The 13,787-nt window shown below is 34.6% G+C and overlaps 1 protein-coding gene across 16 annotated transcripts in view; it reads left to right on the top strand.

Annotated features, from left to right (window-relative positions):
- The window catches only part of Syne1 (spectrin repeat containing nuclear envelope protein 1), a 373,023-nt gene that overhangs the window by 56,975 nt on the left and 302,261 nt on the right, over positions 1–13,787 (top strand). For 13 of the 16 annotated variants that reach the window (XM_015502320.2, XM_048799993.1, XM_048800027.1 and 10 more), the window contains 5 exons: positions 1,771–1,880; positions 5,140–5,190; positions 8,109–8,216; positions 10,525–10,662; positions 11,895–12,059. In XM_015502320.2, the coding sequence (XP_015357806.2) occupies positions 1,771–1,880; positions 5,140–5,190; positions 8,109–8,216; positions 10,525–10,662; positions 11,895–12,059 (572 nt within the window). The remainder of the gene's footprint in view (positions 1–1,770; positions 1,881–5,139; positions 5,191–8,108; positions 8,217–10,524; positions 10,663–11,894; positions 12,060–13,787) is intronic. The other 3 variants (XM_048800010.1, XM_048800002.1, XM_048799999.1) reach the window with 1 other exon arrangement.

The raw sequence follows: 13,787 nt of genomic DNA, 5'->3' as shown, positions 1-13,787 counted from the left end.
TTTAAAACAATAGTCTCCAGTCCCATCCATTTACTGGCAAATGCCATAATTTCACTCTTCTTTATGGATGAGTAATATTTTATTGTGTGTATATACCACATTTTCTTTATCCATTTATCTTTTGAAGTCATGAAATTCATTTGGGAAAATAAGAGGCCCAGAATAGCCACAACTATTCTTAGTGAGAAAAGTGAAGCAAGAGGCATCACAATACCAGAACTTAAATTATACTACAGAGCTATAGTAACAAAAACAGCATGGCATTGGGACATAAAAAGATATGAAGCCCAATGGTACTGAATAGAAACACAGAGACAAATATATATATATATATATATATATATATATATATATATATATACACACATTTATCTCATACTAGACAAAGACACCATAAACATACATTGGAGAAAAGATAGTTTTCCAACAAATGGTGCTGGGAAACTGAAAATACATATGTAGTAGAATGAAATTTAACCCCTATCTCCTACCCTGCACAAAACTCAAAGTAGACCAAGGACTTAGGCATTAGACCAGTGCCAACTATAAGAAAAGAAGGCCCAACTCTTCATCATGTCAGCTTAGGAACCAATTTCCTCAACAAGCCTCCTAAACTGCAAGAAGTAAAATCAAGAATCAATAAATGGGATGGTATCAAACTAAAAAGCTTCTTCACAGCAAAGAAAATAATCAAGAACATGCACACAGAGGCTACAGAATGGGAGAAAATCTTTGCCACCTGCACCTCAGATAGAGCATTAATCTCCAAGATAGATAAAGAACTCAAAAAACTTAACACCAAAAAATCTTATGCTCCAATCGATAAATGAGCTAAGAAACTGAACAAATACTTCACAGAATAAGAAATAGGATCAATCAACAAATAAGTGAAGAAATGTACAACATCTCTAGCAATTAGAGAAATACAAATTAAATCTACACTGCGATTTCATCTTACTCCAGTCAAAATGGCAATTATCAAGAATACAAGTAACAGTAAATATTGGTGAGGATATAAGGATAAAGGCACACTCAAACATTGCTGGTGGGATTGCAAATAGGTGCAACCATTCTGGAAAGAAGTATGGAGATTCTTCAGAAAACTTGAAATGGAACCACCATTTGACCCAATTATCCAGCTCCTTGGTATATACAAATGACTTAAAATCAGCACATCACAGTGACACAGCCACGTCAATGTTTATAGCATCTCAATTCATAACAGCAAATTATAGTAATTTAGAAAGAATGCCTCATAGTGAAAGGACCAAGAAATTAGATATATGACACGTCCCGTTCTTCTCAAGCAAAGTTTAAGGGGGCAGGGAAGTTGTCTGTATTTGTCCATATATAATGGTCTACAAGCTGTCATTTAACATCACATCTGCAAACATTTTTATATGCCCTGCTCTCTCTAATTCTAAACTTTACATATTATTTGTATTTTATTAGCCAGACAGAATGTCTGAATAACCATACAGAATCTTTGATCCCTGCTAAATTATTGATGAGACTTTATAAATGGGACATCTATTAATTTTATTAAAAGCTGTTTGTTAAAACACACCATCTTGAGTTATAAAATTCTTAGCATGTTTTATTCAGACTAAATTGGTTTCCTTTCTTCCCCCAAATTTCTTAATAATGATTCTATTTTCTTTCTGCATTTAGGTCAGTTTTCTTGATATAATAGCTAGATTTTAAAACTTGCATTATTAAACTCCAATGAATGCTAATTAATTTGTTCACATTTGATCTTGATTTTTCCAGATGTTGATGTGGATAAGCCAGATGAGAAGTCCATTATGACTTATGTGGCCCAGTTTCTGAAACATTATCCTGACGTCCACAATGCAGGCAGTGATGGGCTAGAGAACGATGTGAGTATCTGTTCCAAGTATTGCTGGTGTGCTCAGTGACAGTGGCTCAGGTTTGCATGGCTACTGTTTTCAAAAAGTTAAACTGGAATGCATTTTAATATGAGGCTGATCAAGTAAGGAATAGATATCACCAAATGAAAAGGCAATTAGAGGAAAAGATTTTGCTGGTTTGTATGTTGCTTATTAGAGCATTACTAATAAGTGCTAGATTTACAATGCTGATGAATTAAACTGAGGAAAGCAGTGTTGGGAACTCAGTTTTAGTAATTTGAGGATTGAAATAATTTTATGTCTATCACATTTGTACACATAGTTCTTGAGTCTCCTCATTCTGTCTGATCTGATGAAATCTAATTTTGACTTATAGATTCAATGTTATCTATTTACAGCAAGCATATGGAAGTAGGGCATAATTTTAAAAGTTGTAATTATTTGCTGTGGTTAGACTTTTCAGCTTTCAATAGTTTAAGTAAAATTTATATTTTTCTTACTGATCAAATCACATATGTTCAGCATCATAATTATTTTACATAAATTTGGGGAAAAAAGGAAAATTACCTTTATTTGACTTTCTAGATAGAACCTATGCTAGGAAAACATTAACATGTCAATGTTAATTCTCAACATTTTTCTTTGTCTATGTAGATTCATGATATTTTAAGAAAAATAGAATAATAATATCCATTCAATTTTAAACTTATTTTTCCATGAACATTATGAAGAATTATGCAAGTCATCATGTGTATGATTGCCCATGAATGGGAATGTAATGCAAAAATCCTCAGAGATGAAACATGCAAACTCCTGACACAAGCTGTCAGTATTTAGCCAAGTTTATCTGCTGGAAATTGTTAACTTCTCAATATCATAGATAACACTTTTATGAACAGTCTTTTTTTTATTTTAAACAATTTATTCTAATTAGTTATACATGATATGAACAGTCTTAAACCTCTGTTGTAAGATTTGTTCTTAGAAGTAGAATTCCTAGTCTAAACAAAATACAAATTTTAATTCTTTTTAAAATGTTTTTTTGAATTTCCATGTTGAAAGTTTGCCCCATATTGCTCTCTATGCAGGAAAGCAAACTACTTATTCTTCCAGTCTATAACAACTATGGTAATGGCCATTCTCCTAATAGTTCTGAAATCACACTCTATTCCTTTTAAATTATAAAGGGGTTGATTTATAGCTGAATTTATAATGACTCATAAAGCAAAATGACTGCAGGGAAAATAGCAAAAGGAATTTTCAAGATGTACCTCTCTGTATTGCCCTGATCTCAGCTAGACTTTGGAAGCAGTTTGAGATCATGATGAAAGACAATAATAAAAACAAAACTTAAAATATGTTTCCTAAAACCTCAGAAACAGATCTAACAAAGGAAAGGTCAGGGACGTATAAGGCCATATTGTCAAGTGTAAACAACTATTATACTAATAGAAATCAGTGGCTTCATGAAAGAATTAAAACACAGGTAACTGGTGTTTCCTACGCCTCCTAGTTGAAGTTACTATGGTTTGGGATAGAAGCGTGCTGGTGCCTTAAATCTATAGTTTTAGAAAATGTTTCTTGTGTCTTGCCAGGATTTGGGCACAGGCACTGACTACCAGAGTAACTTATCCATAGTTAGTAAAGCAAACATTTCAGAGAAGTACACGAAAGGCTAAAGCAATGACTGTGCGTGCCAGCATTTTGAAGTCATTTGGGGATTTCAGAGTTTTGTTTTCTTATAAAAACATATTAGACTCACCTCATCCAGCACAGAGTAAATCAGATTTCTATCTGATTTTTATATCTAAAGTTTTTGTATTACTCAGGTGGATTTACATCTGATTTGTTTTCTGAGTTTTTTTCTGTTTTAATTTCTCTGACATTTGTCATCTCAGATAAGTACATTTTATGATTGAAAACATCTGAGAAACACAAGTAGTTGCTTTAGTGATTGCCTGTGAATAGGAATGTAATGCAAAAATCCTCAGAGAGATGAAACATGCAAACTCCTGACACAAGCTGTCAGTACACTTCATTAGAGTCTTATTATTAGGAGTTTAAGTTCATTATCTAGAAAATAAGTTTTGATCCTTTTAAAAAAAATATCCCTTCCAACTTGTTCCTGAAGAGAGAATCCACATGGCTTCTGTGTGTGTGTTTGTGTGTGTGTATGTGTGTGTGTGTGTGTGTGTGGTTCTGGGGATTGAACCCAAGGACTTGAGCATGTAATGCAAGCACTCTACCAACTGAGCTATATCCCCATCTTCTCTACATGTCTTCTTTAGAGTTATTCAAAAAATCAGATTTTAAGCTTTGTCTTTTTGTGTGGTATTTGTAATGTTGGACATAAGCTTCTAAAACTGAATATTCTGAACAATTTTTTAAAATATTCTTAATGATGCAGAGCTTATGTATGTTAATGTTGTTAATGGTCCCTTAATTGTATTTAGTGAACTTTTAAGATTTTTATAGACCATGTATATTAGAGTGGCTAATATCATCTCCTCAAAATACTCAATATCTGCCTACTCAGGACTTAGAGAATCCCTTAGTATACTTTGAGAATCTTGGCATCAAGATACCTACCAGCATTCCAGATTTTTGTGTGCATTTGATTTCTGCATCATCTTTTATGAGTCTGTTTGCATCAGTTATTTTGTGGCTGCTATTTTAACTGTAATTTTCTACCTGGAAGTAGACATTGTTGTGCCCTACTTCAACCAGTAAAACTTACGAAGAAGCTTTTGAGATATTGCTTCAGGAATTAGTACTTTGTCATAAGTAAATGAAACAGGGCTGCTGGCTTATTTTCTGGCCCAGTGAACTTTCATTTATTTTTTGCCATCCATTGTTCCATTGCAGCAGATACTACTGATGAATCTTAGAAGCAAACCACAGTCAACCATGAGAAAGACACAGAAACGTGTGTGCTGCTGGTGTATCTATAGGGAGAATAGGAGTCCGTGTACCTCTTACTTACCTAGTTCTCCTAAAGTGTTTTAATGTTATTTCAAAACACATTGTGAACTGTATGTGTTGCCCCACATAGCCATTTCAAGTTTTTTTAATGCCATTTGCCACCAAATAACTACATTGACTTATTGGAAATTATAGAAAAAAGTCCTGAAGTAATTATACCCTTAAAATTATCAGCTATTAATCTATAGAAAAGATGCTTCTTCAGTGATTTTATTCTTTTTTCCTGTATAATTTTTATTCCTAATTTATAGTATGTTTCTATGTATTATTTTTTTCATATTGTTAGGAAATACTTCCAGTTTTCCCATCTTTTGCAATTTCTATCCAAAGTTTTAAGGTAAGATTCAAGTAACCTTGAATGAGTGACCTATTTTAAATATTCTACATTCTGTAGCTTGTTAGCCATTCCTTTGCATGTGTTGCTCTTATGTATGCATTTCTTTTACTACCTTGGTCAATGTTAGTTCTCTTTCTTTCTAATAGAACAAATAATATGCATATGTTATTAAATATTAGCGACACTCTAAATCACTCCCATGGACTTTTCCACTAATCTTCAATTATGAGACCACATCGATTAACTTCTTTTTAACACTTAACAGCACTAATAAAAAGAATTATATTAGCTATGTTATTATAATATTAAGTAGGGAATAATCGAAAAAGGTGAGTATCACTTCATTTGTCAGCCTGAGATTCTCCACATCTCTTCTTGCTCAGTAGTGAATTACATAGTTTAATAAAGGACATAATAGGTGCTAAAAATATTTGTGGACTGAATCACTTTAAATTCTTGCTTACACCTAAATTATTGAGTATTTATTCTACACATTAACTTTTTCAGATTTTAAAAAATATTTTACTTGGGCCTGGGGTTAAACATCTAAGAGTACAGAAGACTTTATGCAAACATTGGAGTAGAAAATCAGAAGTACCAATTTCATGTCAAATATTAAATTAATTTTATTTTATGCTTCATGAAGCATCAGTTTGTGTTATTTTTGTGCTTATTTGAGAGGCAGTGGGGAGAGAAACAGAGGGTAGTGCAGAGAATGGTAACAGTTTAGCTCTTGGAACTTAGGTGATCTTTTGTGGCCAAATAGACCCCAGGTCTTTTGAATGCATGTGAAACTTACCAGTTGAGGAGAAGGCAGTAGACTAATGATTTCTGGGACTCTAAATATTGTTTTGGACTTCATTTCCCTCTTAGAAAAGAGAATGTTGAATGTATAAATAGCGACATCTCTCTTACCTTTTGCAATTTGCTTGATAACTTTCCTACCACCAGAAAGTCATTTGCTGAATGGACTGTAATAAGTTATTTTAAGGACATAATCCTCCAATGACTGTGTGAAGTAATTTCAATTAGTAACAAACAGCTGTGCTTGGGGCCAGTTCCAAGTATATTTTAGATGCAGAGCCTAATAAAAGCCTGACAGTGAAGTTGCACACTCACATCCTCAGGTTCAGGTGTAGTAAGTGCTCCCATTGACCTTTGGTACCTGGGAGATAGACCAAGAGCATTTATTTGTTCCTCTGAGCTCATTATAATGCATTATCAGTACTTTCCTAGGCACACACAAAAAAACATCCTATAATAAGACATGGACTCTGATTTTTTTCACCTCATCATTCAAAAGAGCCATCATGGGAAGAGCCAAACTTTGCAGTGTCTGGGTCTAGTCTCATTTCTTTCTCTTAGTAACTATGATATCAATTAATCATTATTATATAACCATATGTTGCATGGTACTGAGGACCAGACACTGTTAGGCACTGGAGATAAAATCATAGGTGATGGGTTTGTAATTTGGGGGATAAAGAGATAATTAAGGAGACAAACACAATGGCATGTATTTGGGTGCTGCACAGGATCCAGGATCATAGGGAAGTGTTCTCAGTATGTGGTTCCTAAAGCAGCATATCAAAGTTCACCTGAAAACTTGTTAGAGATGCAAATTCTCTTGGATCTTGCTCAGATCTACTGAGCCCGAAAACCTGTTTATGTGTCCAGTCCAGCCATCAGGGTTATCACACCTCACGATTATGTAGTGCCTCCTAAAGTTTGAGAACCATTAGTGTAGAATAGAGACCTCCTGTCCCCAAGAGGCAAGACTTTTTCTGAGTCAGGAAAAACACTCCAGAGAATGTCCAGGGAGAACTGGGAAGACATGTGTTCAGGCAGAAGACAGCTACCACTGTAAGACCAGAAAGTGAGACAAGTTAAGGATCACGTCAACATTGTTTGCCAGTCTCTGTCCTTGGGTGTCTAACATAGATAACCTCCAGTTGTCTCCAAACTATAAGAAGGATTGTGGTAATTTTTCAGATGATGATGCAACATCAGGGAAAGTAAAAAATAAAGAAAGATGTGCCAAGGTCACAGAGCTGATGCATTGCCAAATCAGATGCCAGTTTTGCCTGCCTGTATAGAGCCTTAGACAGTTATTTTAAGGACCTCTCCATGAGGAAAATCATGTTACCTGTGTCATAGGACTGAGAGCAGCAAGTGAGATCCTATAGTTAAAAGCCATTTGCAAGTGCCAAAAATCACACTAAATGTTCATTATCGCTTTGGCATTCTTATAAGTTATGAAATTAGATGATAAAATTAAATGATGAAAAATTAGAATGTTTTTCCTAAATCAGTGCTATAATGCCTCCTATTATTATTTGTGTAACCAAACGTATAAATTAAGCTGGATGTATTTTTTCAGCAGATAACTTGGTAACTCTCTTATGGGAACTATGCAGCATGGATCTAGGAATATGATATTAAACAAGATAAATATGTTTTATATCTACTTGGAGCTTATGTTATATTGAATATAGGCAATTTATCCAACATTATTCTAATTGCCACTCCTTGAATTTGGTCAAAGTTAATCCTACCCAGAATAGTCCACTGGGTAACCAATAGCTTGGTTTGGGAGGTAATCCATGGGCCTATGTTTTCACTCCAACTATTGTTCTTTCTGATTAATTTTGGATGGAGGACCTTCTCTTTGGATCACATTTTCTTTGTTAGCTTAGTGTTACTTGAGGGGAAAAAATAGAGTTGGATAATTTTGGTATTACCAAGATAATTAAAATATTTTTCCAGAATTAATTTTGCTTCTTACACTTCGGAAGGAGTGGGAGCAAGGAGACAGAAAAATTTTCAAAGACAATTGGGATGTATTACATATTAAGTCTTATTGGTAATTGAATAAATACACACTTAGTAATAAAATTGCAATGTTTTCTGGTTTTCAGAGAGAAGACAGACTAATTTTGAAGGAAATGAAAGTTTGGATAGAACAATTTGAAAGAGATTTGACAAGGGCACAGATGACAGAATCGAATTTGCAGGATAAGTATCAGGTATGATACTTATAGAAAAGAGATTTCAATTTTTAAAAAAATCTTTCATGGATATGTCATTTGATCTAATAATAATGTCTCAAGTTATATTGAGAAAATACAATTAGGAAATAATGTGCACATAAAATAAATTTGTACGTAATATAATAATTACATTTCTATCTGTTTAGGTAGCTTTAAGTTGAGTTGTGTCCACACTCCATATGAAGCTCTGAGGTGTCATCGCTTGCTAGACACAGAGTCTTAGAGGTGGCCCAGAAAAGTACCTCGGAGTCATTGTTTTTGTAAAACTCATGGTTTTAAAGATGTCACATAACATGAAAGTCCACCAAAAAGAAATGAATAAATAAGTGACTTGAGTCAAATGAAAATTACACTAAGATAGGCTGAATTTAATAAGGGATTGCAACATGAATATTTGGAGTGGGTTCATTAAGGCAATCAATTTCAACACTAGTTCAACACTATTGCACTCCAGTTGAGGTCAGAGTTGTTGTTTCACCCAGTCTCATTACACTGTCATTAATTGGACTTCTGCTTCCAATTTTCACTTCCAAGACACAAAGTCTGTAGCAGGTTTTTCCCATTAAAAAGTTGTGATTTATTCTATGCAACATTGTCATTTTCCTTCTATTTAAAATACCACTTCATTTTAGTGGAAAAACTAATTTGATGTATTTTGGATTATATTCTATAGTATGTTCTACTCTATATTTTAGTAATTTTGGCTGCATCAAAGGGTACAATGATATGAGAGGCTCAACATGTCATACAAAAGATTAATCTATGATGTTAGTATGTCATTTCAAGTAAATATGCACAAATTTAAATGGATTATAGTATTATTATTCTATTTATTGAACTTGGCAAAATGATAAATATGTGCTTATTATCCATGTACTATTTGGCTTTGAAACTCAATGTAATCTTTTAAAACGATAAAATTTGGGGGCATGAGCTCCCCTAAGAAGTGTTTGAGTTAATATGTTGAGAAAAACAGACTGAATACACTTACTGAATCCATTAGTGAGTTTAATTTGAGCATAAAATATAAAAAAATTCAAGTTACAAAGTACCTGTTGTACAGATATGATTTTGTGAGAGGAAAACAGTTGCTAAGAAAAATATAAAATACAAAAAAGCAGCACTTCTTTTGAGCCACAAATGATTGCTACGTGTTTAAAAATGGATAGTGACCATCTGAAATCTGTATACCAGGGAAATTTTCTTACGTATCTGTATTATATAATCAGCACTTTCTTTCTATTTCAAGATCAATAAATACTACATTTTCCATACATATGCTTTCATAGATTTTGTTCATTTGTTTTGGCATTTTGTGGTGCTTGGGATCAAACCCACCGAACTATACTCCCCAAAATGCTTTGTTATTATTTAAATTACATTAAGTTACAGAGAATGGAAGATGAAACTTGTAGTGAAATTTTTATTCACCATCTCCCCCCAGTGTTCTGCGTGTGAATTTGCACGTTTGTTTATAATTTTGAAGTTTTTTAAAGATGTGTCATCTACTAGACTCTCTAGGGCCTTTCTTCTGCTCTGTAACATAATTGCACATTTTAATGGCATATTCAATTCATAATTTGGATTTAGAGTCACACTTTGGGGTATGATGGTTTAATGTAAAATGTAGAAATTTGAAGACTTTTTATGTTAATATATGGGTAAGCTTACATATTATAAGTTCACTTTAATCATTCTGTGATATATCTGATAATACCATAATATGAAAGGATTATTATGTAAATGAGATCCCCTAAAATAGATCTACTAATCCAGGCTTGTTTGAACTCAAATTTATATATCTTTAATTCACTGATATTTTCATATATACAATTTTTTCTTGTAAATTGTTTTGCACCTTGGAATAAAACACTGGTCTTCTTGATTATTAGCAATGATTTATATTCCTGTTTACTATTCTTTCTTGACAAATATAGAATGGTATAAAAATTACTTAATTAGCACTGAGAAATCTAGCCTGTTGTCTGACCTCTACTATGTGGCTTTGCCAAGTCACTTGTGGGCTTCATACTGGTAACTAGTGTCTATGATGTAGGGTTATGGAGAGACCCAGTGAGCACAATATGTAGAAAGTATTGGGCATAGGTTCAAGCTCTGAGTACAGAATCAATGATCACTGCTATTACTTTTATCAGTGTCTATTATCAATAACAGACATGGAGTGCTCTCCAGACATAAAGGATGACTATTTAGGAGGTGTGGTTTCCTTTGCTTTTGCTTTCTTTGACTCATTGCCCTATTTTTTCTGTTTTTCATCTTTCAGTCATTTAAACACTTCAGAGTCCAATATGAAATAAAAAGGAAACAGATTGAACATTTAATTCAACCATTACACAGAGACGGTAAATTGTCACTTGACCAAGCATTGGTAAAACAATCCTGGGACAGAGTGTCCTCCAGGGTAAGTTTCTCCATGATTAATCTCATCAGGGCTTTTGTAATCTAGTGTAGAATATGTTAATCATCTTTCTCTACCCAGCGCTGTTTCACCAGCCCTGCTGCCTCTGTCTGAGGCTGGGAAGGCTGAATTACAAAGCATTTTTGCTTTGTCAGGTTTTCTGTGCACTAGGGGGAGCCCTTGGGTCAGCAGCTATTTTCCTGCCTGGCTTATCCTACCCGTGCTAGCTTTTCAGTATTGGTAGACTGAGATCCTGGAAGAGCTTCTAGATTACTTCTCACCATACAAAACTTAGTTCTACGTTGTTTAGAAAACGTGACTTGTTTTGTAGAAGATTTCCAGGGATAGATAGTCGACTACTTCTCATTCTATAATCACCTTTCATCAATAGTCAAGGACCTTACATGCTGACATACAACCTTACATGCTTGAATGAGAGCATTTCTTCTTATCTGGTCCCTTGTGAATCTGAAGGAAAACTATTCAGTATCTTCATAGCAACATTCTGCATGCTTAAAGGCCAAGATTTCAAACCCCTGGACTTCTTCTACCATCTGTAGGAATATTTGACTTAAATTTGCCATATGCTATTAATTTGGATAATCTCCCTTTTCACCATTAACTCCATCAAAGAATAGTGCAGTTCCCAAGTACCACAACCATCCTACCTGTACAGATACAGTACACTAAGAAATGGTGCTTGAGAATCAAGTAAAATGGAAGAAATGAAGAGAAGGTTAAAAAAATCACAGACTTCTAGAAAGAATCCTCACATCTGTGTCTAAAGCTGTCTAGATAACCTTCATTTTTCTAGGAGGTTTAAATGAGACTCTCATTCTGATAACCAGGGATTTCACATGCTGGTGTATAATTACTGCTGTTTTTTGAGCATGTTGGCAAACCTAGTACCTTCTCTTTCTGCAAAAGCCATAAGAGAATCAGTGGGTGCTTTATGCTATTCCCACAAGAAGAAACTTGCTTACATTCATAATAATATTCTTCCATGTTTAAGATGTATCTTAAGTTTCCTCAAAAATTGTTTGTGTCTATAGTTTTCTCCCCATACCCAAAATATCACACTCAGAAATAGATGTTTGTTTAGTTGATATATATTAAATAAACCTGCAATTATTAACTTAAAACTTTCTGTAGACTTTAAAATCATTTGGGGAAATTTTTAAGAATTTTCTTCTGTGTAGGAGATATTTTACTTTTCTCATTTTTTGGAATTTCAGCTCTTTGATTGGCATATACAGCTTGATAAATCTCTTCCTGCGCCTCTGGGCACTATAGGTGCCTGGCTATACAGGGCAGAGGTGGCCCTGAGAGAGGAAATAACCATTCAGCAAGTCCATGAGGAAACAGCAAACACAATACAACGGAAACTGGAGCAACATAAGGTAAAAATTCTGGTTGGAAAACTTTACAGTCTGACAGAAGCTGCAGTGGAGCCCTCTGAGACATCCATCAGAGACATCCTTCTTAGAAGTTTTCTAATTTACACTTTCCTTTCTTGTACTAAGTCATGAAAATTCCAGTAGGTTTATTTCCTGAGATATTTCCCACTAGCTCTGGGCCATATTTTCAGCCATCTTTGTTATTTCTGCTGCTATATGTTATGTTCTAAAAGATAAGCTTACAGGTAGTACGAATTTACAGGTGATTGGCTCTTGACTCCATCCTCCAAGGAGACCAGGCAAGATTTCTTGGGTCCTGGTACTGCAAGGTGGGGTGAAGGAGCCTTGGAAAGTGGTGTTGCTGGAATTTAATGGCACCTTAGTCATTTGGGACATTTTCAGTGTAGTGCATGTTCAGTTGTATATAAGTTCCAATGTACTTCTTTGCATTTTGTGATAGTAAAGACCCAGCTAAAATGCTGTTGTTCATTTATGTAGTCATGCAATTTGTAATTGAGCTTCTGTTCCCCATTCTGTGTCATGGTGGTGAGGTTTTACTGAATGTCCTGAAAACTAACTGATCAGCAGAAATTTCTATTCCTGACCATCTATGGGCAATTTTTAGATCATGTATATTTTCTCCCAAATTATTGATATTTATGTGTGTATGAACATACAGTTTTTATTTAGTTACCCCAAGGAAATAGACTATTATCTATTCTAGACTAGATCAAAAGGCAAATTCATGACAAATATCATTTCATGCCTCTCTGGGACCTTATTTCTGGAGCTAGAGATGTAGAAACACAGAAATCCCATGCCATTTACACTTCTGGTCCTTTCAGATCAGCACACCCAAACCCAGATTAGCCCGTCCAGCATGACTGACAGCCAGACCCTAAGTCAGCTGTAGACCACATTTGGGTCCTGCCTTCATTTATTCTTGGCCTTTTGGTGCCTGCAGAAACTCCTATTTCTTTTAATTCAAAATAATTTTTAATTGACATAATAATTACATATACAATTATAAGTACAATGTGCTGTTGCAATACCTGTATCCATTGTAGAATGATCAAATCAGGGTAGTTAGCATATTCATCACCTCAAATATTTATCATGTCTTTGTGATGAGAAATTTTAAAATGCTGTCTTAACCATTCTGAAATGCATAGTACATGGCTGTTAACTGAGGTCACCATGTCATGCTAGAGAGCACCAGAACCCTCCCCGCATCTAGAACTTTGTTCTCATTGTCCAGGGTCTCCCTTTCCCCATCCATGTCCTCCACCCCAGGCTTCTGCTAACCACCATTCTACCCTGTACTTCTATGGGTTCAGCTTTTTTAGATTCTACCTGTCATTGAGATCAATTATACAAAATCATATGATATTTGTCTCCCATTCCCCCTCCTCCCCCTCAATCCCCTTCATCTGGTTCACTCATCTGTCTTCTGTTTTGATGGAATTCCCTCCCTACCGTTTTCCTTTTTCTTCCCCTATTTTAAAAGGCATACTTGTTTCCTTGCCATTATCAAGTTCATTATATATTTCAGGTGTTAGCCCCTTATGCAAAGTATGATTTGAAAATATTGTCTTCCATTCTGTGGGTTGTCTTCACTCTCTTGATTGTTTCCTTTGCTCTGCAGGAAATGTGGAGATAGATATGATCTCATTTGTCTGGTTTTGCTTCTGCTGCCTGTGCTTTGGGGTTCATATCTAAGAACTCATTGCC

The sequence above is a fragment of the Marmota marmota genome, unplaced genomic scaffold, assembly GCF_001458135.2.
Source record: "Marmota marmota marmota unplaced genomic scaffold, marMar, whole genome shotgun sequence".
Taxonomy (NCBI): Eukaryota; Metazoa; Chordata; class Mammalia; order Rodentia; family Sciuridae; genus Marmota; species Marmota marmota.
The sequence above is the reverse complement of the archived record's forward strand: the minus strand, read 5'-3'. Positions and strand labels throughout refer to the sequence as shown.